The 26,776-nt window shown below is 40.6% G+C and overlaps 3 protein-coding genes across 4 annotated transcripts; 1 reads left to right on the top strand and 2 right to left on the bottom strand.

Annotated features, from left to right (window-relative positions):
* On the bottom strand, positions 1–1,846 carry iscu (iron-sulfur cluster assembly enzyme). The gene is made up of 5 exons (XM_031309317.2): positions 1,585–1,846; positions 1,264–1,377; positions 1,073–1,183; positions 905–983; positions 1–615 (listed from the first exon to the last, which is right to left on the bottom strand). The coding sequence occupies exons 1-5, from the start codon at positions 1,684–1,686 to the stop codon at positions 524–526; spliced, it is 498 nt and encodes a 165-aa protein (XP_031165177.1). The 5' UTR covers positions 1,687–1,846; the 3' UTR covers positions 1–523.
* Positions 1,847–3,035: 1,189 nt separating this feature from the next.
* On the top strand, positions 3,036–13,310 carry sart3 (spliceosome associated factor 3, U4/U6 recycling protein). Of its 2 annotated transcripts, none has more exons than XM_031308869.2 (19): positions 3,036–3,303; positions 6,157–6,283; positions 6,381–6,485; positions 6,576–6,760; positions 7,010–7,115; positions 7,663–7,787; positions 7,903–8,058; positions 8,740–8,878; positions 9,037–9,144; positions 9,255–9,332; positions 9,477–9,535; positions 9,980–10,089; positions 10,193–10,305; positions 10,396–10,472; positions 10,559–10,730; positions 10,842–11,296; positions 11,725–11,877; positions 12,463–12,647; positions 12,746–13,310. In XM_031308869.2, exons 1-19 carry the CDS (start codon positions 3,106–3,108, stop codon positions 12,936–12,938), a joined length of 2,844 nt encoding a protein of 947 aa, XP_031164729.1. In that variant the 5' UTR covers positions 3,036–3,105; the 3' UTR covers positions 12,939–13,310. The 2 variants fall into 2 exon arrangements, with proteins under 2 accessions (XP_031164729.1, XP_031164728.1); XM_031308868.2 differs by having other exon boundaries at positions 10,836–11,296.
* A 2,043-nt stretch (positions 13,311–15,353) lies between these two features.
* Positions 15,354–17,820, bottom strand: ficd (FIC domain protein adenylyltransferase). The gene is made up of 2 exons (XM_031308870.2): positions 17,182–17,820; positions 15,354–16,842 (listed from the first exon to the last, which is right to left on the bottom strand). The coding sequence occupies exons 1-2, from the start codon at positions 17,450–17,452 to the stop codon at positions 15,761–15,763; spliced, it is 1,353 nt and encodes a 450-aa protein (XP_031164730.1). The 5' UTR covers positions 17,453–17,820; the 3' UTR covers positions 15,354–15,760.
* Positions 17,821–26,776: the final 8,956 nt, after the last annotated feature.

The raw sequence follows: 26,776 nt of genomic DNA, 5'->3' as shown, positions 1-26,776 counted from the left end.
TTTTTTTTTTTTTATATATTTCGGCTCACAACAGGTACAACGTCTCATACAATACTCTGTATATTGCTTTTGTATGTGTACTTTAGCTGTCGACCTAAATGCATGTTCATACTGAATCCACCATGTGGGACCAGTGATTTTATACAATCAAGCCAAATACCAAAATATATATAAAAGAAAAACACATCTCAACTTAGTATTTGATTTATGATCTCATGTGTGTTCTGTGTAGGAAAGCACTGCAAAGTAAGAACAATGTTGAGTTTCCATATTTAGATTTAAGGATCAGACTTCATTCACTACATTCAACATGAACTTCCCACTCCAAAATCAGCATTTAATAACCAACTTCTGATCAACACTAATAGCACCTTCCATTTTCAAGAGATTGTTAAACAGTATAAAACTCCCAGAAGAGGGTGCAATACCTGATGTTGTATTAGTAAACAATCTTCCAAAGAGCACTGCAGTAAAACCTTACAGGGCTGGTACTGAGACATAATGGTTAGTTAATAACAAGATATTAATTGGCGGCGTGTACACGCTCCTCCTTCTTGTCCTGTTGTTTTAATCTGTAGTCTGACAGCGCTGCTTTTATGGCATCTTCTGCAAGCACTGAAAGAAAGGGAGTGAGGTTTTCAGAAAAACTTTAAGCATGAAATTAAGCTTTGATTTTAGCAAGAAATATACAGCCAGGGTCAGTTAACAAATTATAGGAAAACCTGCATTGAAGGTGTTCTTGTTGCTCATATACCAACACCTTGCTGAGACACTTTTTCCCTTTAACTTGTCATCCATCTTTATGTTTATTAAGCTTTCAGGGTGTGTGTGATAATAACACTGACTTGTGTTAGCAAGCACATTACACTGCTTCTATTCTTTAATTGTATTACTTTAAACTTACTGGAGCAATGAAGCTTGACTGGAGGAAGGCAGAGTTCTTTGGCAATGTCTGTGTTCCTGATTTTCAGAGCTTCATCAACCTACCGGATGAAAACAAGACTTCACCAAAAAAGCAGGACTTGTAAAGCCATTGTTCTCTTTTCCTTTTTATTCGTATTAATAAACTCACCGACTTCCCCTTCACCCACTCTGTTGCTAGAGAGCTGGAGGCAATGGCTGATCCGCAGCCAAATGTCTTAAACTTTGCTTCAATAATCTTGCCATTTTCATCCACCTGGATCTGGAGACAATATATGATCAAGCACCTAGTTGTACAATAAGTTGACAGTCATGACAGCTGAATTTGACCTCCCAACTTACCTGAAGTTTCATTACATCACCACAGGCTGGTGCACCCACCAAACCAGTTCCCACGTTCTTGGAGTTTTTGTCTAAAGTTCCCACATTTCTTGGGTTTTCATAGTGGTCCACCACCTAGAGGAAAGTGACAACAACAAAGAGAAAATGATTGGTTGTTATGTGTTAGAAAGATGGGACATAGCGGGTAACGTTAAACTTAGCTACGGTTAGCTACCTACTGTCAGACAATACCATGAATGTAACGTATAAGGACAAATAACGTAGCTGTCAAAAAAACTGGTTGGTTCTAATAACGAGTTTAAAACGCATGTAATTGTTTACCTTTTTGTGATATGAACAGAAAGCATTCAGCTCAGGGCTGAATAAACGTCTGCTAAATAACAACAGCGAGGACGCGGAGATTCGTAAAGACACAATCGCCATGTTGGGTAACCGATGATGAACGGAAATCAACGAGTGAGGACGACCACATTTTGTTGACAAACAAGTGAAGAAGGAATGGTATCACCGATGAAGGAGCCCCTACTAGCGGCTAACAGTAGCCGTTACACCTACAAGAGGCACTGCACAGACTCCATTGACATATATGACAGAATCCAACCATGGATGTATATACCGACTCCACCTCTCACGATGTTAGGTTAGGTTACCAGTAGCGATGGCGAGACAAAGCTTCATGAAGCATTGACGCTTTCCAGCAAATTCGTTCCCAAAAGGTTTCATTTCTCGAGGCTTCATGTGCACACAAAACCACTTGTTGTACTAATACACCAGGCAGATTACACACAGATAATCTTAAACATCTGTGATCTACTGTATTTTGCGCCATTAAAGGCTTGGGAATAATGACTGTCAACAATGGAAAGAAAAAAGTAAATCAATTTCGATGTAGTCCATTTATAGCCTATCCGTGTCTATTTTCTAATAGGTAGCCTAGATTGTACAACATAATAGGCTATCTGTTGTGGGTGTGCATCAACAGTGTAGGGCCTAATCAATCACTTGGTAATTCATTGTTTCATAATAAAGGCAGGAGGGCAATATTAGTGTTCTGTTCAAAACTGGAAAGTGTCAGTGGTTTAACCGGGCAGAGGACAGTGAATGTGCTTGTAAACTTGACAATGGGCAATGTGCTTGTGTAACTATGAAAATTATGTTGAGGGGAGACTTGTTAATTTCATTCAGGAACAATAGTTCCTCAACTGTGTTATATTTTAAGTAGGACTTATAAGTACTGTATTTAACAAGGCAAGGAAGTACACTTCAACATTTTACATAAAATATACCCTGCTAGTTATCTTATTGCTAAATGTACAGACATTGGCACTTACTGTAGCCTACATTTTGTAAACAGAATAGGGAAGCAATTTCCCACCTATTTTAAATGTAAAATGTCCAATGGCGCTCTTGAATATCGGATTTCATTATTCTATATGCCAAATTGTATATTCACAAAGAGACTTATATATTTACTTAAGTCACTCAGTTAAAAAACAAAAAAGTAAGATTTTGGAAACTATAGACCAATTGCTGTTTACAAACACAAAGTAGGCCTGCCTAGTTTTTTCCCGAATAATCTGACTGTAGCTTAAATGCTTTTATTTGTGTGTAAGCTACTTTGTTTTTTATGTAACTTGTCCTTAATATTCTCACTTTATGTCCTTCATATAGTTTTTGCATATACTATTTTTGATATGTGTGTGCTAATGTTGTTAACCTGTATCCAGATATTCCATTTTGTCAATAAAACAAACAAAAAATCGATACGCGCTTCACGAAAAACTCCGAAGCCTTGGCACAGCACGTAACATCACTTGTTACCAGGCAGACAGCTTTTCCAACATGGCAGCGTCAAGCAACGCAGAGCAAACGCAGTTGCAAGATATGGAGGAGGAAGATGCAGGGATGGAGGAGAGGGATATGGAATCGGGCGACGAGCCGGAGGAGGGCATGAGAGAAGACAATTCAGACGAAGAAGAGGACGATTCTTCGGAAGACGAGAAAGAAAATGAAGCTGAGATCCAACGGTTGGAGGAGCAGGTAACGTTAATCAGCTAGCTAACACCCGAGCCAAGCAGAGTTCACTAGCGTTAGCCAACGAGCTAATGAGAATGAATGGAAGGTAAACACAGTCAGTTACAATGAACCAGCAGCTTTAAAACTATGAGCTGCTATGCCCTGCTGTGGTTTAATATAAACTAAATATGATACTTATGTTAGCTGCTGTTATGCAAAACAATTAAATAGGCGCGTAACGCGTTATGATACGACGTAATTCACGTAGCTAGCTAGCTAGCTAGCTGTCGTAATTAGCTGACGTGCTAATCTGCTACGCTAATGGCTCACACGCGCCTTTTTACTATCCCACTCCAGTGTGACATTAAGTTAGCTTTCAGTTTAGTTAGAAAGTACATGTGCAAATGTAAAGTACATATTGTTCTAACTTTATTGGGTATCACCCGTAGAAAGTGTTTAATATGTTGTATTGATAACGTCCCATAACACTTCATAATTGAATCTGTTGCAGTGATGACGTACAGTAGTAAATACTGTTGGTCTGTGCTTCCACTAACGTTATGAAAGCAAAGAGAAACCAAGTTTATAGCATTACTGCAGTATGCTACACTCAGTTTCTTATGTACACGTTAGATAAAAGTATTAAGTAATACAACAACCCTGCAACCAGGGTACAAAATGAGTACTATCGACAAGACAAATGCTGGTAAAATACGCAAGTGGCTGCTCACCAGTCAAAAATAACAATTGTAATCTATCGAATGGCTGGTAAAATTTGAACATTCACTAGCCATTTGGCTGGTGTTGAGTCAACTTTGTAGTTATTGGAGGCTGCAGTTTGTGGTGCTGTTGAATTATATTGCAGTGAGAATTGTGCCTCACTGAAATAAATAGACAAAATACTGAAATCCCCTCTCGGTAAAGAAAACTACAGCCTCAAAGATTATCATAGAGTTGAATCAACACCTTTATGAAATGAAGTTAGAATGTACAGTGAGGAAAATAAGTATTTGAACACCCTGCTATTTTGCAAGTTCTCCCACTTAGAAATCATGGAGGGGTCTGAAATTGTCATCGTAGGTGCATGTCCACTGTGTGAGACATAATCTAAAAAAAAAAAAAATCCAGAAATCACAATATATGATTTTTAACTACTTATTTGTATGATACAGCTGCAAATAAGTATTTGAACACCTGTCTATCAGCTAGAATTCTGACCCTCAAAGACCTGTTAGTCTGCCTTTAAAATGTCCACCTCCACTCCATTTATTATCCTAAATTCGATGCACCTGTTTGAGGTCGTTAGCTGCATAAAGACACCTGTCCACCCCATACAATCAGTAAGAATCCAACTACTAACATGGCCAAGACCAAAGAGCTGTCCAAAGACACTAGAGACAAAATTGTACACCTCCACAAGGCTGGAAAGGGCTACGGGGAAATTGCCAAGCAGCTTGGTGAAAAAAGATCCACTGTTGGAGCAATCATTAGAAAATGGAAGAAGCTAAACATGACTGTCAATCTCCCTCGGACTGGGGCTCCATGCAAGATCTCACCTCGTGGGGTCTCAATGATCCTAAGAAAGGTGAGAAATCAGCCCAGAACTACACGGGAGGAGCTGGTCAATGACCTGAAAAGAGCTGGGACCACCGTTTCCAAGGTTACTGTTGGTAATACACTAAGACGTCATGGTTTGAAATCATGCATGGCACGGAAGGTTCCCCTGCTTAAACTAGCACATGTCAAGGCCCGTCTTAAGTTTGCCAATGACCATTTGGATGATCCAGAGGAGTCATGGGAGAAAGTCATGTGGTCAGATGAGACCAAAATAGAACTTTTTGGTCATAATTCCACTAACCGTGTTTGGAGGAAGAAGAATGATGAGTACCATCCCAAGAACACCATCCCTACTGTGAAGCATGGGGGTGTAGCATCATGCTTTGGGGGTGTTTTTCTGCACATGGGACAGGGCGACTGCACTGTATTAAGGAGAGGATGACCGGGGCCATGTATTGCGAGATTATGGGGAACAACCTCCTTCCCTCAGTTAGAGCATTGAAGATGGGTCGAGGCTGGGTCTTCCAACATGACAATGACCCGAAGCACACAGCCAGGATAACCAAGGAGTGGCTCTGTAAGAAGCATATCAAGGTTCTTGCGTGGCCTAGCCAGTCTCCAGACCTAAACCCAATAGAGAATCTTTGGAGGGAGCTCAAACTCCATGTTTCTCAGCGACAGCCCAGAAACCTGACTGATCTAGAGAAGATCTGTGTGGAGGAGTGGGCCAAAATCCCTCCTGCAGTGTGTGCAAACTACAGGTGAAAAACTACAGGAAACGTTTGACCTCTGTAATTGCAAACAAAGGCTACTGTACCAAATATTAACATTGATTTTCTCAGGTGTTCAAATACTTATTTGCAGCTGTATCATACAAATAAATAGTTAAAAAAATCATACATTGTGATTTCTGGATTTTTTTTTTTTTTAGATTGTCTCTCACAGTGGACATGCACCTACGATGACAATTTCAGACCCTCCATGATTTCTAAGTGGGAGAACTTGCAAAATAGCAGGGTGTTCAAATACTTATTTTCCTCACTGTATGTATACTGCATTAGATTAGTGTTAGCTAGGTATACCTAAACAACTTAAGCTAAGTACAAAGTACTGTATATATTGAATCCACTTTTTAGTGCGTCATTAAACATGTTAGATAATGTCATCATTGAATCTGTGACATAAATAAGATATGACATTTTCTTTGGCAGTGGTACTAAAGCATTGCTAAATAAATACAAAAGAAGCATGAGGTAATTTGGATATGTTTAATTGTATTGTTCGTCTTTACCGCCCTTAAATCTCTGTGTGGTTTTTCAGCTGTCAATCAATGCTTTCGACTACAACTGCCACGTGGATCTCATCAAACTACTCAAGCAGGAGGGCGAACTTTCCCGTCTGCGAAAGGCAAGGCAGAAGATGAGTGAGCTTTTCCCACTCACTGAAGGTTGGTGCATGTCTGATACACGTTTGGGCTCCCAAGTAGTTGATAATAGCCCAGATCATTATTTACAACTGAAACCACATTTCATTGAACCCTGCAGAGATCTGGCTAGATTGGCTCAAGGATGAGATCCGTCTGACTGAAGAGGAGCCAAACCGGGAGAAAGTATACGAACTTTTTGAGAAAGCTACAAAAGACTATATTTGTGAGTGCACCACACCATTGTTAACTGCCATTGATTTGACATTCAGTTATTTCATGATCTTAAAATGTAATCCTGCGACTTTATACCCAGGTCCAGATATCTGGCTTGAATATGCTCAGTATTCAATTGGTGGCATGGGCTCACCAGGTGGGATGGACAAGGTGAGATCCATCTTCGAGAGAGCGGTGACAGCGGTGGGGCTTCACATGACCAAGGGACAGATGGTGTGGGAGGCGTACAGAGAGTTTGAGAATGTCATTCTGTCCACAGTACAGGTTTGTGTTTCCATCACCAGGATCTTACCAGTAGTCAGACATATGCTCTTATTTTATAGTATAGTTGCAGGCGATATCAATCTGTCTCTGTCAGGTTAATAATGTCTCAAAGCATGTTTTTGAATAATAATTCACTCACTTAACTCAGAATAAATGCAAGTACTTTAAATGCTGAATTTATCTTTTATGTTAGACTAAATGGGCCTTTGCTAAAGTTTGACACATTTTCTCTGCGATGTTTCCTCTTAGCCTCCCCCTGGCAGGATTCCCAGCCGCGAGGAGCAGGATCTGTTGAAAACTCAGCTTGATCGTATCCATACGCTGTTTCGCCGCCAGCTGGCCATCCCCTTAATGGGTAAGCATGACGCCTCTTCTGTCCAGACGGGCTGCTGTAAAACGGGCAGGATTCGTGTTGTGTATGTCAAACAACCTGAAAAACTGTGAATTACCCCATATATAAACATAATGCTGCCTTGTGGGATAAGTTGAGTGTGGCACAGTTGTAATGTAGCTTTTGAAATGCCATACATACTGTATTTGGAAAGAGAACACTCCTCTCCAGGCCCTTTCAGTTTGTTGCAGGAGTGGGCGAGTGAGAGCCTGATGGTTTAGTATTATTGTGCAGTTTTTTTCTGTCTCAGCTGAATGGAGACCAGTGGCATTTCTGTAATGTTTTAATCCTTTTCTTATCTGAACATCTCACCTGTTGAATTATTCACTAAAGTACGAGACCGAGATTAGGCAGTATACATTAAAACATTTGCAAATGTACACATTTCTGCAATACACTTAATTCAAAGTTGTACTTCTCAATGTTACTCTTTTACATGGTGTATGTACTCTTACTGATAATTTTGAAAAATGCCTTTAAACTTTGAGAATTGCGCTCTGTTGCTCTGTAGACATGGAAGCCACCTATGCAGAGTATGAGGAGTGGTCTGAACATGGGGTGGCTGAGACGGTCGTACATCAGTACAAAAAGGCTTTGCAGCAGTTGGCCAAGTGCAAATCTTTAGAAGAATCACTGGTAAGTGACTTTCATTGATCATTTTGATTGTTACAGTTCTCCTTCTTTTTTATGTTTAAATAATACGCATAGTTTTTGCAGTGGATAACATCTGCATGCTGTTGTCTTGCTGTAGATAGTAGCAGAGCCTCCTAAACTGGCAGAGTATCAGTCCTACATCGACTTTGAACTAAAGGAGGGCGACCCAGCACGGGTCCAGATCATCTTTGAGCGGACCCTGGCAGAGAACTGCCTGGTACCAGACATGTGGGCAAAATACACCACCTATCTTGTGAGTATTGGTTAGTGTTTGACGTGGTGCTGTCTTTTAAGGGCTCCCGGTCAGACTGTAATGTTTACTTTGTAGAGTTTGAACTCGTTTCACTCATTTCCCCTTAGTCTGACTGCTCTTATTCAGCGCCTTAACTTGCCAAGTCCATCGTCAACAAGGGCAGCCAGGGCCTAACAGCTATGGTCAAAATGTTGCACTGAGCTTATCTTGATACATTACAGTCAGTGTTTTCTGAAAGTCCTTTTTTTAAATGTAGTTTCTGACATTGTAAACACTAAACTTGAAAAATAAACAGTGATACATTAGGTTGATAATCATTTTACTAATCTGAAAAGAGTACAATATTTCTCTTCTTTATTCTATATAGATAGATCTACTTGTGGCCACAGTATTGTTAAAGTAGCCGTGTCTTGTATGGAGAGTTTTTGAAGTCTTGGTTTAAGTGTTCAGATCCCTATTTGATTAAACGTGATTCTGTACGAATCCTATTTAAATGATAAAGGTTTGGCTGGTTTCCTCACTGTTTAGTAGCGCGTTTATTAATATACTTTAAAGTAATGAAGGAAAATGTGGGGATGCAAGTGGGATGTCGGGGAAACTAAAGATCTTCAGTAATACATTGTTCAGCTTGTTTAAGATCATTCTAACCATTTTGTTATGTGTTCTCTCTGAACTCTACAGGATCGTCAGCTGAAGATCAAAGATTTGGTTCTCTCCTCTCATGAACGTGCCGTCAGGAACTGTCCCTGGACCATGGGTCTGTGGAAGAGCTACCTGCTAGCTCTGGAGAGGCATGGAGCTGACCATCACACTGTCTCAGGTAACAACTAGAGTGCAGCGAGGAGCTGTTCAGATGACGACTCTGCTGCTGTTTTCATGCAGTTGTGTGTTTCTCATAAGGAAATACCCCAGACCCTTATTCTGGTAGATTGTAAATGTGGTTGGTCATATCATGTAGTTTCTTTCTTTTCCTCACAGATGTTTTTGAGAAGGCACTGAATGCAGGTTTCATTCAAGCGACAGATTATGTGGAAATTTGGCAGGCACACCTTGACTACCTGAGGAGACGTGTGGATTTCAGCAAAGGTGAGAGCAGTTGTGTGTGTGAAACAGAATTTGTCTTTGTGTTTGGAACTATTGAGTTCACTCATTGTTCCCTTGCTAACCGTGTTTCCTTTTTTTTTTTTTTTTTGCAGAATCAAGTAAAGAGTTGGAGGAGCTACGAGGAGCTTTCTCTCGGTCTTTGGACTACATGAAACAAGATGTGGAAGAAAGTAGGTGGATTTGAGTCCAACTTTATTTTTGTGGTATTCTTAGTTAGGTTATTTAATTTATTACATGACACTGGACTTGTACTTTATATGATTTCATGTGACAACAAATGGATTGATATAATTCATTGTCTTGTGTCACTGTAGGATTTGGTGAAAGTGGAGATCCTTCTTGTATCATAATGCAGATCTGGGCAAGGATAGAGGTAAGCAGTGTTACTATGACAACCATTTTCAAAAGTTGAATTTCTGTTTTGTTGAATTGTGATTAACCCTGTGTTTAATCTTGACTTATTTTATGTATTGTCATGTTGCCTTATAGAAAAGACAAGTAGCTTGTTAATGTTAAACCTAATAATAGTTAAGTGTGTACAACTACTCTGAGGTACTTATTCTACCAAATGACCTTGCATAATGAGAGTACTACCTAAGGCCCATTGAGACACATGGCAAAGCACTACAGGACCAGTTACTAAACTATAGCATCACTTTACTTTCCTTAAAATGTGACAGTTTCAGTTGAATTATACTATGAAAGAGCTTTTTATCTGTCTTTTAAAGTTCTTTAACCTCACCGTCACATGAAATATGTAATAGTAATATGGAAGCAGTCTGCACAAACATAACTTTATTTCTTTTCTCCCCATCAGGCCCTACACTGCAAGAACATCCAAAAAGCCAGAGAACTGTGGGACAGCATCATGACGAAAGGGAACGCTAAATATGCTAACATGTGGCTGGAGTACTATAACCTCGAAAGGTCTGTCAGTCAATGTCTGAGTAGGAAAAAAAGAGGTTAATTAGTGTGAAGTGCTGATACCTTTTGTAGCCAAAACTTTGATTTTTGTTTACTTTATCCGTAGGTCTTATGGAGACCCCGTTCACTGTCGGAAAGCTCTCCACAGAGCAGTGCAGTGCACCACAGACTACCCTGAGCATGTGAGTGAAGTCCTGCTCACATTCGAGAGGGTGGAAGGTGAGTCCTACTTCAAAAAACACAACATAAAAATAAAGAAGTTTTTCATGAAATACAGTATGTCTCTATATTTTGCATCCTCCCCTACAGGTTCTCTGGAGGACTGGGACGTGGCAGTGCAGAAGACCGAGACCCGGCTGAACAGGATTAATGAGCAACGAGCAAAGGTAGGAGCACATATCAGCGTTGTACTGGACAGGTGTATCATTTAGCTGCTTTTGGCTAATGTTACCACGTTCTGCACATCTGTTAGGTGGCTGAGAAAGAAGCCAACCTGGCTCGCCAAGAGGAAGAGAAAGCCGATCAGCGGCGGAAGACCAAGGTTGACAAGAAGGCTCAGAGGAAGGTCCAGAAGGGATCTCGAGTTGGGGAGAAGAGGAAAGCAGAGCAGGATGATTATCAAGATGAGTGGAATGATAACTCTGGTAACCAAAGATAATTTGTATGATAAACCTTTTTTAATTTTTAAGCAAAAACTACACTTTTCTTTTCAGAAATTATGTTTCCTAATTGTTCTCCCCCTCTGATAGAACAAGAACAACAACCTAAAAAGCACAGAGGAAATGGGGACCAAACCACAGAAGAGTACATGGAGACCGAGACAGGACTCTTTGGGAGGAACGCTCGCCCTGGCTACAAGCCTCCTCCACCCGGCAATAAAAGAGCCCAGCAGGGAGCTGCAGCCGGCGAACAGCAGAGCGATGACAAGCAAGAGCTTCGCAACGATAACAGCAGCGTATTCATCAGCAACCTGGCATACACCCTGAAGGAGCCAGAGGCAAAGCTCAGGACCCAGTTTGAGACCTGTGGTCCCATCAAACAGGTTCGCCCCGTCTTCGGCAACAAAGGGACCTTCAAAGGCTACGGCTATGTACAGTTTGAATCCCCAGTGTCTGTCCCTGAAGCCCTAAAGCTGGACCGACGGGAGGTGGAGGGCAGGCCCATGTTTGTGTCACCTTGTGTCGACAAAAACAAAAATCCTGACTTTAAGGTAAATATGAACACAAGTAGACATTTTTATTATAACCAGAGTATATGCAAGTCTTGAAAAGTCTTAAAAATCTTTGAAAAAAGGTATTAAATAATCTTAAATTTAATTTACAAATCCTGAACTTAAATTAATTGGTCTATCCATCTATCCTTTTTATACTGCTTATCTAGGTCGCATTCATTTCATTATATCCTTAGGAATTATTGTTATAGATCTGGGAGGTGAAAAGGTGTAAGTAATAGTCAATAATTTTAGGTCATAATGTTTGGACTGGTTTCCCATCATACTTTGGCCGGTATGAATGTAAAACAGGTGTTGAATTACATTCTGTGGTATTAAAAGTCTTAAAATGTCATACATTTAACTTGGTGAACCCTGCAGAAGCAGGGCAGTGCAGTAGTGACCACTTCACATTAATTTCCCCGTAGGTGTTTAAATACAACACATCCATAGAGAAACAAAAAATCTTCATCTCTGGGCTGCCGTTCACGTGCACTAAAGAGCAACTGGAGGAAATCTGCAAAAGTCATGGCATCATCAAAGATATTCGTCTGGTCACGTATCGCTCAGGAAAACCCAAGGTAAGCCATGAAGAGGTAGTCTGGCTATCACCAGAACACTCTTTTAAGATTGAACATTAGTCTGGGGAGTTTGCTCTGTATTTTCTCTGCACAACAGGCGTGATCAACGGGCATAGTTCAGATGACTCTGTACGCAATTGGATAGTCCTTCAACCAATCAGACCAACGATCCGTTGGTGACGTAGCAGTGACAGCAGCATCAACGGGTTGCTGCGCTTCGGTCACCGCTATGTTGAATGTAAACAAGAAGCTGCTTGGTCGCTTCTCTATCGTCATCGTGTTAAACCCGCCAATAGCGCGCCAGGCGGATAAGCCAGTTTGTGATTGGTTCCTGCAAAATTGTAACGGAAGCAGGATAGATAAACATACAGGTTTCCAGCCTGAGCTGCAGGGTGAAATCAAATCGCAGATCGGGCTGGGTTTCCCCAGTCTAATGAAGAAGAGGACAGTGTCCAGATGTTTGGCTAAAAATAGTCATGCTGATTAAGCTAATGATTACCACCTTTGACCATGCAGATGCTGAGCAAAGTCAAGGTATAGAGTCAGCTGTTGATGTTTTAACCCTCTCTTGCTGTGGTTCTGCAGGGTCTGGCATATGTTGAGTTTGCAGATGAAGCCCAGGCATCTCAGGCAGTTCTGAAAATGGACGGCATGACTATAGAGGACAACAAAATCTGTGTTGCTATAAGTAACCCTCCTCGCAGAAATATGATGGATAAACCTGGTTCCAACAGGCCCACGGACATGATGCCTCGCCAGGTCTTTGGATCGTAAGTTTACTGACGCATTTCTCTTTCATGCCAACTGAAATATTCTGAAAGTCTGCCATTCTCTGATGTGTAACTGTACTGTTTTTTTGTTTTCCCAGGAGAGGCAGAGGACGCACCCAGCTCTCATTACTCCCTCGTTCCCTGCACCGACAAAGTGGGCCTGGAAGCAAAGTCGAGAACGGGACTGCGGCTGAGCAGGTTCCAGAAACAGCTAGCACAGTAGTGAATGCAGTCGGAGAGACGAAACCTTTGTCAAATTCAGACTTTGCCAGGATGCTTCTCAGCAAGTGAGAAGATGGAGAGAATTACGACTGACTTCACACTGAAAACCGTCTTGTGTCCTTAAAAATCAGTGTTAGTGATTTTTCTGTAATTAGTTACCCAACTTCCCTTTAATCTCAGTCCTGTTCTCATCATCCGTTCTGCGAGATTTGCCTTAATCGCTGAGCTCCTGCTCTCCATGGGAAAGCCTTTTTGCTCAAGACTTTTCACCAGTGTGACAGATAGTTTTTGTTTAGTTTAGTTTGTTGAAGGTGGTTGGCTGGCTATTTTATAAAAAAAAAAAGTGTATCATATTTGTGTGTAAATATACTGTATCTAAAATTGTATGCCTCATGTTGCAAAGTGTCTTCTTTTGTTGTATAATGTGAAAGGAATCTGAGAGAATCGTATGGGAGTGTATTTTTTTCAAAACAGCCAAACTTGTGAATGTTGTTTAAAAAGGTTATATGCAAAAGTTCGTGTGTGTGTGTGTGTGTGTGTGTGTGTGTGTGTGTGTGTGTGTGTGTGTGTGTGTGTGTGTGTGTGTGTGTGTGTGTGTGTGTGTGTGTGTGTGTGTGTGTGTGTGTGTGTGTGTGTGTGTGTGTGTGTGTGTGTGTGTGTGTGTGTGTGTGTGTGTGTGTAGAAGTTGGATGTGCTACAGTGATTAAAAGACATTCTCCAGATATTTTTAGGATAGCTAGGATTTTTGTTGTGTAAATAATTTTAACCTCTGAGGACAAAATTAACAAGGCTAGCACTGTCCTTTTTCTGACTGTATAGTAAATTAATTCATTATTTTGACATAAAACCATCTGTGAGTTACCATCTGCTACTAATCATAAATATCATGATGCTATAGTGTCCGTTAAGTTAGTATTAGTTAATTGGCTTTATCTTGGCATGAGGGCATGTTCTTACAGTATGAAAACTGCCCTAATATCATGTCACACTGCTTATGCTTGATATTGCTTATAGTATTTACCGAATTGCTCTAGGTATACTTTCTCATGATTTCTCTGTTTTCTCACTTTTAATGTGACCGGTCTGTTCATGGTAAAAACATCCATCATCAAATCACTTATGTTGTTTTAGATATTAGTCTGATTTATGTGCTATGGGCTGAAAGGGAGATTAGGAGGGAAATGGACCATATTCCCTTCACCTTGTGAAACTCAAGGAGTGGCATGTAAGCAGGGTGTTAATGATGCTGAAGAAATCTTTGGCTCTTTGGTGGCTGCGTGCCCAACAGTCTAGCTCGCAATGATTTGTTAATCGACAAAATTAATTGGCAACTATTTTGATAATTATTCAAGTCAAATTTATATTTCTTATTGATTTCCAGTCTCAGATGTGAGAATTTGTTCTTTTTTTACATTTTACAATTGTTAAATAGAATGTATTTGGGTTTTAGACTATTGCCAGGACAAAATATATTTGATGACATCGCCTTAGACTCCTAGAAATTGTGATGAGCATTTTTCAGTTTTCTCAAGTTTTGTTGACCAAGCAATTAAGAAAATAATCACCAGATTATCCATAAATAAAAGTAACTGTTACTTGCAGCCCTGCAGAAGTCCATTGATGTAATGCGTTGAATGAAAGAGTTAAGATATAACCATTAATGCTAGAAAGTACAGGTGGAACTCTGTGTGTGTACACTGTAAATGTGAATCCTTAGAACATTATTAACTAAAACCTTAAGTACAGTTTTATAAATGTGGTTTGGACCTGGTTTTCTTTGTAATCGGTAGAGTTGATCCTACCCTCTGAATGAACTTGGTATGAGATGAGCCACACATGGCTGACAGCTCTTAAGCATTCTGGGTAAAGAGGCTATTGATGTCATCTACACATACTGTATTTAGGTCTGCAACTCTTCTTAAAACAAACGAAGAGAATTTATGCGTTTTTTTCATTACTGTTACGACCATCGACTCTTCTTGTTTGGATATTAACAATTCTGTTTGTGTACATAATGTTAAGTATGCTAATTCAAAAAGGTCACCATAGTTTGTAATTAATATAAATTTAAGTTTTTGAAACAGATGGAATACAAGCTATATGTATTGCTCTCACCACTGTGGCCTAATCTAAAAAAAAATATCTAAATATGTTGGTCTCTAGTCACCTTACTTTTTATGTCCAGTACTAAAGGTGGTATGTGTGCATTGCTGTTTTGCATAATTTCTATAGTCAATGTTTTGAATTTGGTATAGAGGTAAATAATAAATGGAGTTTTCTTGTGTTCTATCACAGTATTTATTTATGTGATTGTTTCATTATCTACCACTTCCTATCCTGTGTTTTTGGGTTCTGTAAAAAAAGAAAAAAAGTCATGTATTTTTTTTCTGGCCTAAAACTTGTTTTAATAAAGTCATGTAAATCATCTTTGATCCCAGTATGTCACTTTCAGCTTCTAAAACATTTTACAACTTGAAGACATAATGAAAGTTAATAGAACACTTTTATTTTAAAATAAATAATAAAATACATGAAAGTGCTGAAAAATCACCTTTAACCCAAAGATAGATAATTAACTAAATGGTCGCACACTACACATCCGCACTGAAGCATCTCAATTCAAACGACATAATAAAGCTCTCTTCATATCACCAATATTCAAACTTCAGACTGTATTCTAACAGGCATGGAAATTCATTAACACTCAGATGGAAAAATGTTTACAAACTTAAAGTGGGAAAAGGTTTCTTCTAATTAAAAAGCAAACCTAAATGGCAAAATCTGATTTCAATTCAACATCCTGCAACAGCTTCAAATAATTCAGCAGGTCTTCAACCCAAACTGAAGCAAGGGTGTGATACTGGTGGGGCAATTCTCTCCCTGTATTCAGCTCAGTTGTGAATTGGGATGGTCTGTTTGCAGTCGGGACAGGCGTGGTCCTGACTGGCTCCCGGCAGCCCCACAGCGTGCTCTGTGGTAGAAATCAACAATGTGTCCAATGTCATCTCTGTACATTTGGCTATAAAGCGAATGAAGGGCCGCACATCACCCTCATTGGCTGTGTCTAGAGCTGCATAATACTCAGCCCTTTGTTCTTTGCGAATAGTGATCGGTGGGTATCGCGCTTGCATGAGAACAAGATTCATGAGCAACCGGGATGTGCGTCCATTGCCGTCTACAAATGGGTGCACATACACCAGTTTGTAGTGGGCGAGAGCTGCATACTCCACAGGGTGCATCTGCAGGGCCTCCTCAGAGTTGAGCCACTGAACCAGCTCCTGCATGTGTCTCTGCAGGTCCCGAGGGTGTGGGGGGATGTGATGGCCCACAAACACCTGGCTGGTGCGCAGCCTCCCTCCCTCCACAGGGTCCACGTAGCCGAGCACCCGCCGGTGAATCTCCAGAATGTCACTGACAGTCATGATTCCTGATCTGGACAACAGTGTGGTGTTGATGTACTTCATGGCTGCATCCACTCCGATCGCCTCGTTCTGCTCCTGCAGGCTCTTCCCAGCGACGGCATAACGCGTCTCGATGATGTAACGGATCTCAGACAGAGTGAGCGTGCTGCCTTCAATGGCCACCGTGTGGTAGATGTGGTGGTAGTAGGTTTCCTCCATCACCCGGCGGAGTGCAGAGTTACCTTTAGGAATGGACATAAGCCGCCGCACTTTACTGTCAATGATGCCAAAGTAACGCTGGTCAATCTCTTCCACCAAGGGAAGAGTTCGGTCCCGGCTGACCAGAGCTTTCTCATTACACGGTGAGATGGCCAAGGCCTTAGTGTAGAGGTGGTCTGCCTGGACAACATCTTTCTCCTCCTCCAGAATGGTCCCCAGCTCTGTTAGGGCATCCACATAGTCTGGATTCATGCTGAGTGCATGCACCAGCAGCTTGTGAGCCTTCTCCCTCTTCCCCAGTTTCTTCATCTCCAGAGCCAGCTGCAGCGCTGCCTTGGCCTCCAGCTCCATTTCTACAATCAGAACACAATGGACACATGTGAAACAGTATAGGGGTAATAATACAGCATGTACAGAGCTGGACAATATGAAAATACATATGATATGATATCAAGATCCTTATTCCAGCAATGATTATTCTATAACTATATACAATTAACTGTATTTTATACTGAATTACAATGCTCTGAATTTTGACAAATCTATAGAATGAAAATATATGGGAAATGAATGGAGAGAAATCCTCATGTGGTCCATTTATGCTGTACTATACATCTAATCTTGTCGTTAACATATGGTATTGAGTAGGACTGTGAATGAGTACATGCATCGCTTATTGCTTGTAAAGTTACCTTTGCTAGGCTTGGACCTCAGAGGCAGCAGATCAAGGGCAGTAAAGGGGACAGTGAGGCTGGTAGACTGCACAGCTGGAGGCTGCTGAGAGCTTCCCCACAGGTGGCAGCGGAGCTGAGCGAAGCCCTTCAGGGCGGCGCAGCACTGGTCCTCCACCCCCACCAGGGGCATCAGGACGGCCACCAGAGAGCCGAGGAGGACACACAGCAGCGGGCCCCATCCTCCGAGGAACCGGCCGCTGGTGTAACGACACACCGTCACAGCAGCCATGATGATCCTCGATTAAACCCTCCATATTCTAGTGATACGGTTCCCCATGTATATCCACCTCAGCTAGGAGAGCCGAAGGGCGGCTGAAAGCAGAGAAAACACGGTCAACATTACAGCATGCCCAGTACCAACACTGTCGAGGAGATTCAGCTCAGTCACCTAACTTTAACAGCTCGTAAATTAGCTAACGTTAGCGAGGTCAACTTAGCTCCCTGTCGCGTTTATGTGACTCCAAAATAAAACTCCAAAACATCGACAAAGTTAAATTAACGATTAGTCGGCGTCAGTAGTTGAGTACAAAATAGCATGCAAAATATACACATCATCGACTTCCTCGGTTTTGAACGTGTGAACATCGTGGGATGTCATTGGTCTACTAACTATAATGAAGGGTGGTGCCGATTGGCTGAAAACGCAGCAAAACAACGAGTGTGTCGTAACGGTCTCTGATTGGGTAAAAAGAAACTGCTTCTCTGCCCTAACTTTAGCCTTTCAGGCAACACTTACTCCAACGCAGTACGTCAATGGATGTATATATAACGAACGAGTACATCAATGAGTACACACCAGCGTATTTGCCCATCTGGAAAAGCATCCAAAACATCCATAATTTTGGGTAAAATTATATGCAATACATAGATAGATTGTGTAATGCAATTATACAACTTATAAAATACTTTCTAGGTTGTGTTGCCTACCTGAAAGGCTCTATGTGGTAAATGATCCACATAGAGCTGCAGCTAATTAATACTACTAAACATGCAGCTCAAATGTATGTCTCTTAAATGATGACTAAATATGTCAGGTGGCCCACTGTGTTGGGTTGTTCTCAGTATAAACAGGCATTTCCAGTGCAAATTCGAAATGAACAGGTGGAGCAAATGCTTATGGAGTTTGCCTGTTCTGATATTTTTGGGGCTAATAATTTACTTTAACCCCACAGTTGTAGGCGAGCCAGTGGTTTTGCCATTTCAACCACAAAACCTACCAATCTAACTCTTCTTGCACTTCAATTGGTCATCACAGGAAGCCACTCAATCCCAAGTTCCATGACCACAAGCAGGGTTGGTTAAAGAAAATAAATAGATCTGTATTTGATTTGCCCAATCACAGCTGTTTTGTCATTCATTGAAGGAAAGGAGGAAATTCTAAGGAAATCCATATTAGAAAAGTTATTATGCCTTGATGGCATTGTCCGCCAACACTATTTACTTTCTGGGCGTGGGAAGTTAAAAGAATTGAGTGTTTGATTTTTCATTGGGTAATTTGCATTAATGTAAACTACAAAGTTGTTTTTGCCATGGTACTTCTAATTAGTTTGATTATGCATATCCAGGTTTGCTATCAGTTGTCCTTCCTCTTTTATTTTAATTCAACAAACAGAAGAGGGCAGCATTGCTCTGAAGACTGTAGTAGCACTCTTGGCCTCATAATCAATTTCATCAAGATTTCTTCTTATGCAATCCAGTTTGTGAATGCAACAAAAAGGAATCTATATTTTTATGATGCTTTGTATGAAGATTAATATCTTCCTCCTCAGCCTCACGTGCTACCTCTATCTATTAACATTTTGCAATCGTTCAGTTCTATTTATATTTGTCCTTCATATCAGTAGTGATTGGTATTCAGTTTTGTTAGGTTTCATGTATTTTATTATTTGCGTCATCTATTTATAGTGGCCTTTAAGGGCATTTTCACCAGCTGGGAACAGCCTGTGGTGATGAGGATTGATTCCTGGATACGTGCCAAAGCTAACACTATTAGACATATCTTCAGCAGATGGCAGGCTATCGGCTCTAAATAGCTGATATTCACACACAGCCTGAGACTCTGCAGCAACATGCTGTTGCCATAGACAGTGCAGAGAAAGTTATGAATGAACAACCATAGATGATTTTATGTGGAGTTAGAGATTTAGTAGGTCTGTCTGAAATTTGGGGTTTTGAATTTGTCAAGTCATGTTGCACACTGTACTCTCACAGTGAGCTGGGGAGCCACACACTAACCGCATTTACCTCCACAGAGTCCCTCTGCGCTGCTCTGACCCACAGAAATTTCACCTTGGAGGATAATGGGGCAGCCATGCTTGAGCTGCATTACATCTTTAGTCCTGTTTTTCATGTGCTCTATCACACACCTCTCAAAGCAAAGAGGAGGCTGTAGCTATAAGTTATAGTGGCCAAGAGTATGTTTATATTTATTTCTCATTTAAAGTAATAAAGAAAGAAAGAAAGAAAGAAACCTTGAGGGAATATTTAATCAACATACTGCCAATGATTAGCTAAAAAGGGGAATGGCAACATACTGTTGTCTGTGGGATGCAGGCTCTAAAATGAGTGTATTTGTGGCTCAAATCAGACTCAGTGCTGTATAATTTTGCCACTGCACAAGACATTTGTATTATTACTCTTTGTCTTAAAAGCAGCTTTCACTCCATAAAGCATGAACCCAACCCAGCCAGCTGGTTGCAATGACAAGAAAAACGAAAACAAAGTGTTCACAGGTTTGGATTTGTTTTTCCTATTACAACAAGAATGAAAAGAAAACCAAAAAGATCCAAAAAGACTAGTTGGAATTCCCTTATATATAAAAGTATAAAGCCATGTTTATGGTTGAATTACATGTGTCAGCACAGTGAACAGTGCCACTGAAAACAAAACCATACATTTTTACAAAACATGAGTCTTTTAATGCAGACAACATGGTTCAGGGGGCATCAATATGAGTATGCTAATTAATAACTGTATTTAATTATCTAAAACCACAGATAAAGACAAAAAATCAGAACTGTAACTAAGACACTGCAGAGAGGAGGACATATACAGTGGACAAGTGCACAAAATAAGGGTATTACCTATTAATATATGAGAACACACCTCATGTCAAAAGACTAATTCAATCCTCCTTCAGACATCTCTCCAGTGAGACCATTACTCATGAAGAAAAGATTGCACTTCTCTGGAGGATGGACTTATCATCCACTTCAAACTGGGTTGGATCATGTATCTTATATCAGGTATCTGGGGAGTCTTCTGGCTTCAGTTTAGTGTGGATGATAGCATACAATGTTTTTACTAAATTGCCTAACATTCCCTGAATGTATAATGCAGAAGCAATCATTAGATCTTACAAACCATTTTAATTCCACTACCAAATTGAAATGTTGGCAACTATTTCAGCTTGGGTTTGAAGACTTCAACAGAAATCCTGGCAGTTCAAAGTTTGAAAGACAGGTGTTTACCAGGCAGGGAGAGTCTAATGAAAAGGTGCCCTTTGTTGCATTAGGGAAATGTAGGATCCAGTGTTGTTGGAGTTTAGCCCATACTACGTACTAAATGGTACAATTTCTTGGCCTCTTCTGATTCAATTTTGACGATTTATTTTTAATCTCACTTTTAAAGAGTGCCCCTTCAAAAAATGTTGCTGTTTTCGTGACTGATGATGTATACTCAGATCAGGCTGTGACTTGTAGATCGCTTTGAATTTGTCTTATTTGCCTCATGTTGTTTTAAAAAAAAGTGAATTGGCATTTGGCTTAACAAGGTTTCTGAAGCTGACTTTGTGATTGAATGGATGCTAAACTAGTGTAAGGCATCAATTCCGTTATCTGGCTGCAGTCCAGTTGCTTACACCACAGATGGGCATTTTTGCCACTTCTCACTATGAGACTGCACAACAATTGAGTTTAGACTGGGCTTTAGTTGAAAACCAAGGAAAAATATGGCAGAATGGGCAACTGATGAAGGAGAAATAATGCCATGAAATGAACGGCCCTCGGGTCATTTTGTGGACTAATTCTATGCCCATCTGGCATATGCTCATATGAGCTAAACCCCCTCAGCTGTGGAAACAGATAAAACTGAGTCTGCAGCGAAATCATTGATGAGTGCTAATTCTGTTTTTTTGCTGTGTTTATGCAATTAAATGCCTCATGTCACTTTGGGATTATTATAAGAATGGAACAGTCTCATGAAAGGTTAGACATCTGTTATCTTTAATGCATTCCTACAGTGTGCTTTTATGTCTCAGTGTTGTTAAATGACTGTGATGCATGAAACAGCAATTACAGGCTTTCTCACTAAACTGTGTGGAAAAAAAACAGTTGTTTCCACTGAATATTTTGCAGAATATGTAAAGGAATAGGTTTCTAAGCATCAGCATGATCCTCACACTAGCTGACACGTTAACTTGAAGCACACTCCAGAGATGACCTGTCACAGACTATTAAAATAACACCCTGTCTTTTCACTACTTGCTGGAACTGTGCTTCAAGAGGTAGAAAATCCATCTGCCCACCTGGAAAAAAGTGACCTGTCAGGGCAGGAAATAAATCCTTCTGGCACAGGCGCCTTACCTCCTTCCCTACCAGCTCGTGCTCCTCTCTCCAGCCTCTGTGGAGCCGTCAGCCTGCTTGCCTTTCTGTCGGAGAAGAGGCTTTGTTATAGGTGACAGAGCTGAGTGCCAGAGATGGAGAATCTCGTTAGACAGTCAGAGGGAGAGGGATGGGGGCTATCTTTCCACTCTCTGAGTATGGATGGCTCAGAAAGCAGGGGTGAGGGGGCTGTAAAATGGATGACGTGGAGTGAAGGAGAGCTGCACAGGAAGCAACAACTGTCCTTGACTGTCAGCATCCAAAATACCTATCTAAAAGGAGGGTTTGCTCCAAAATGCTAGATCCACACACTCATTGACAGACTGATAAGTGCTGTTACAAGACGATTTGGGAGGACAGGACGTCTTTTTTTCTCTGGTGACAAGAGCAGAGAACAACCTGTCCAGGAGCTTCTCCAGAAAATCAGAGAGACTGAAACAAAATAACCAGTGTACAGGCTATAAATTTCACTGTGTCACAACAACAGTAATCCCATGTTTCCTCCATCTCCCTCTTGCCTCCAGTGCATGCTGAGACTCCCCTCTGCTGTCGTCAGAGTAGGTCAGAGGAAAGCGAAGAGATGTGTGCCTCCCCAGGTGACAAACAGGTAGTTACTGGAGCTCTGTCCTTACAGTTTTCTTGCACCGGGAGAAGGGCCACTGTCCATGACACTGTCACAGTGGAATGCTAAAGTTTTCCTCTGTTGGCTCTGAGAAGGGCATGAAACAAATGATGGTGCTTTTAAAAACATAGCAGGTAACTGGTTTCATTGTTTATTGCTAATGTGGATTCCCATGGGTTGTTAACATGGCTACAACTACTGCTCTGGGGGTCAATATTAAATATAAAGTATAATCAACAAATGTTTGCCTATGCTACACACAGTAAATTAAACTGTTACTGTATAATATTACCTCTACTCCCCACCCAATAAAATACATCAAAACCAAATGGCATACAATGGCATACAAACAATACATATGGCATACAAACAATATGCAACAGAGTTAAATAATACTCATTTGCCTTATTTATTTTGTAAAAAATAACCATTGTTGTGATTCTTCTTTTTGCATTTTTGCATTGGTCATTGGTTGAGGTAGTGTAATGTAACATCTGGTTGGAGGTCCATGCTGTCCAAATGTGACGCTTTAGCAGCCTAAATCCTCCATATTGGGTAAAATGATGGATTTTTGGATTTTTATTTACAGTTAAGTCTTATTTAAATTCTGGAAAAGAAAACAGTTTATGTACTGTTTTGGTCATTCAAAATGTTTTCATACATAATGTGACTACTTTTGCATGAGGCGAGTCTGAAAATGTAGTTTTCTGAGTTCTCCTCTGTCTGTCCCCGACATTTGGTTCATATTACATCAACGTCTGCAAGGTAGTTCAGGCAGATTACTCAAGTGGGGCTTGGGAGTCCTCTACAACATATCCAGCACAGCCTTCACAATACAGTTGTCTATTTAAGCTGTTAATTCTCCGCCCCCACTCTTCTGCTTAGTTCCTTTGTGAACTTTGCTGCCAAACACTGCAAACACTTGCTGCTACTACTCGTCTGTCTCATCTGGGGATTTCCTAAAGAAGCTGTCCTTCATCTTCGTCTGTCATGTCCATGAGCTTCATGAAGACTTTGTGGAGCAGTATATACGAGTTGGCTGACTGAACTTCCATCTACAGAGAGTCCATAAAATGCAGCAATACATAAAACAGGAGGGATAATTTATTTTACTGAATGATTGTGCAAGAGGTAGTGTGGATGCTTTTTCCTCATGACTTCTTGCCGAAAGCCTGGAAAGACTGGACATGATTGGTAGCAGCAAGAAACACTCTTTATGAATAGCTGAACAAAAACGATGATTGGTGTTTGTTTTGGGGACAGTAGAACTATGGAAGGTTTTTGGTCTCTTCATTCAGACAAAATTGCAAATTGAATTGACAATTGCAAAACACATTGCCATTTGAATAAAGAGACCAAAAAACTTCTATGGTAGAACAGACAGGCAGGTTTTTGCATCTGGTCTTTGGTCTTTGTGATAATGGTGGCATGATGTGTTCAACATTGTCACTGATTGCTTGTTTGTCAGTTATAGCATATACTTTCAGATTAAACGCTTTCCCTCAGGCCCGGTCTCACATGCTCAGTCAGGCCCTTCAGGCTGGTCACCAGCTCGAAGGCCACAGCAGGGTCAACAGATGAAAGTAAATGATCTGTTGGAAAGACAGGACGCAGAAATAATTAGGTCTCCAATGAGGGGCAGTCATTAACAGGGACTTCCTTCAGGCGTTTCTCGCTGCTTCACTTATTATCTCACATCCACACTTGCCTGTGTCGTTCAGAGAAGGGGGTGTGCAAGCCGCCAGCTCTGTCAAATGTACCAATTCCTGCACTAACAGGCATGTCTTACAGCACACAGCGATGACTCAGCAACTGTGGGCGGCTCATTATTTTCTTCACCCACCAAGAGATGACTGGCTGGTGACTTTGTTTGGTTTCTTTGGTAACGTACAGGGGGGAGTACAAAATAAAATTATAGCTCTTTATAACACAAAATAATACAACACAATACTACCGGATGACAATGTTTGCTTATGTGTGCTCGCCGGAAAGTGCTCGCCTTTAGCTGTTTTGTAACTTGTTTATGAGACTTTGCAAATGCAGGCTGATGATTGTGTGGCAGGGGAAACTAATCACATCGTCTGAGTGGAACTGCTCTCACAGCAACAGTTTGGATTTCTTTTTAAATGTGCCTGTTTGCAGCCAACCGTTAAACACACACATACAGTCATGTTTGCATCAAGTGTCTGCTGCCTTAGAAGTTACAAATCAATCATCAGTTTTGTCACTGTGCTTTATGGAGTTTGTAGCCTGTTTTAGAGTATTTACCAATCAGATGTACATATTATTATTATCTAATCGATCAACAATTTAGAGGCACAACATAATGTTGTGACACTGTGATTACAAACAGAAATCCTGTGATCATAAGCTTGGGTCACTTTGAGGATTAGAGTTGTTAATTGACTTTTTCAGTGCTAGAGGATCTCTTCTGATCACTTTAACAGGATTTAGATGGTTGAAAACGGCGCAGATGATCACATAAAACCACAGATCCAGAGCCGTATTGGATTATCATAGCTGCATAATTTATGACATTTCCACTCTATCCCATTAGTTCAATTTCCCTGATCTAAAAGCTAGTTCTCTAACAAATCATTCAATGTAGAATGTGTGTGCTCAATAAAATAACATGCTGTATACTGGTATTATGGTAAACACATTTATAGGCAGATTTCCTTAGGCTTAGGCATCTCAGCTTTATGTTAGATGCCTGCGTTCAATTTATTCATACAACAATGAGACAAGATATGGCAGATACTGTATTTGGTAACATGAAAGAAGATATAAAACCTCCTGATATATTTTCCCCTAATCACAGAGCTCCCTTCTCTCTGTGATGAAGGAAAAATATATCAGGAGGTTTTATATCTTCTTTCATGTTAATAAATTAACAATCCACTTTTACATTTTTAGTAAAAAAAGAATAATGCAGCTTTATATTATTGAAATTCTATTGTTTCAGCTTTGTTCTAGCCATGGGCTAACCAATACAGACTGATCTGTTGTTTGCCATCAGCCCGCTTTAAAACTGTATTCTCTTTTGAAAGCAAAGAGGTCAAGAGTCAGTGAAGCAGCTCGTTTTCAGCCTTTCAAGCTCTCAAGATTTTTCTAAAGTGTTTTCTCCTCAGCCACTCCTGCATTACTTGTTAGACAAAACCATTAAGTAGTTCCCAGTTTAAACAGGAAGCTATATGCATGTGGAGTTTTGTATATTATCAGAAGTAAACCTTAAGATGACCTGCGATATATGAGCTTTTTTTATCTTTATGTGGGATGAAAATCTTATTATTATCATATTTTCAGGAAATAATGTCAGGGATGATAATGTATTCCAACTGTAATGTAATGAACGAGGGGCGGATGTATCTCTAGATAAACTCTTCACCTCCCACTGTTGTCTGGATGGATTAAATCATTTTAATGTAAAGATTTAACATGGAGCCATGTTGGTCCATCTGCACAAACAGCCAGCTCTAATCCTCCTGAGTGTGTATGTGTGTATAGTATACGCTCACATATTGTATGTTGTCCTCCTGATAAACTGTGTGAGAAGGGAACAAAAGAATTAAATGAAATCAGTAGCTGCAGCAGAGAAGAAGCTGCAGGTGTGTCTGTGGCCACAGAAGGGCAGAGAGGTGACACTCTGTAAATGATACATGTTGCATTTGAGCCGGCAGGGGCCAGCAGCATTATTCTACTTTGGCATAGCTTAATAAATGCATGTACCTTAATTACAGTAATCACTGATTTAATGCACCACCCGGGGAGAACGCTAAGTGTCCCAAATCAACCACACCCACGATTCTGTGTCACAAATAGGTGCACAAACTGTCTGGCTAACATGCTAACATGCTAAAATGCTAAAATGCTCATGGTTCTCAGTGACTTAAGCGTTCATTGAGGAACTTTTACCTTCAGTGAGGTGTGTGAGGCCTTCTGCTCGAGGCTGTTAATCCCCGATGTTGCTACAGAGCATCATTCAGCGCAAAATGCGTGAAAACATTAAGCGCAGTGTGACAGAGAGACTGAGTGGACCATTCTGCATTGAGAATGAACAATCAAAACCTGGAGCAGTGTGTGGAGGACTTCCCAGTGCTCAAAGCTGTTCAGACAGTTGAGTACAACAAACTCACTGTGATGGTCTCCAGAGGAAAATGTCCACAGGCAACATCGACAGTGTGTGTGTGTGTGTGTGTGTGTGTGTGTGTGTGTGCACTGCAGGCTGTGCCAGAACTGTGCAGCTCTTTTTTTGCTTAATACGTGTTTGTGGCTGCAGCCGCAGTGGAGTTTATAATGGGTACATATTTGTGTTGTGTCTGATTTTCTT

This window comes from Sander lucioperca, chromosome 2 (assembly GCF_008315115.2).
Source record: "Sander lucioperca isolate FBNREF2018 chromosome 2, SLUC_FBN_1.2, whole genome shotgun sequence".
Classification (NCBI taxonomy): Eukaryota; Metazoa; Chordata; class Actinopteri; order Perciformes; family Percidae; genus Sander; species Sander lucioperca.
This window is presented reverse-complemented; position numbering and strand designations above follow the sequence as displayed.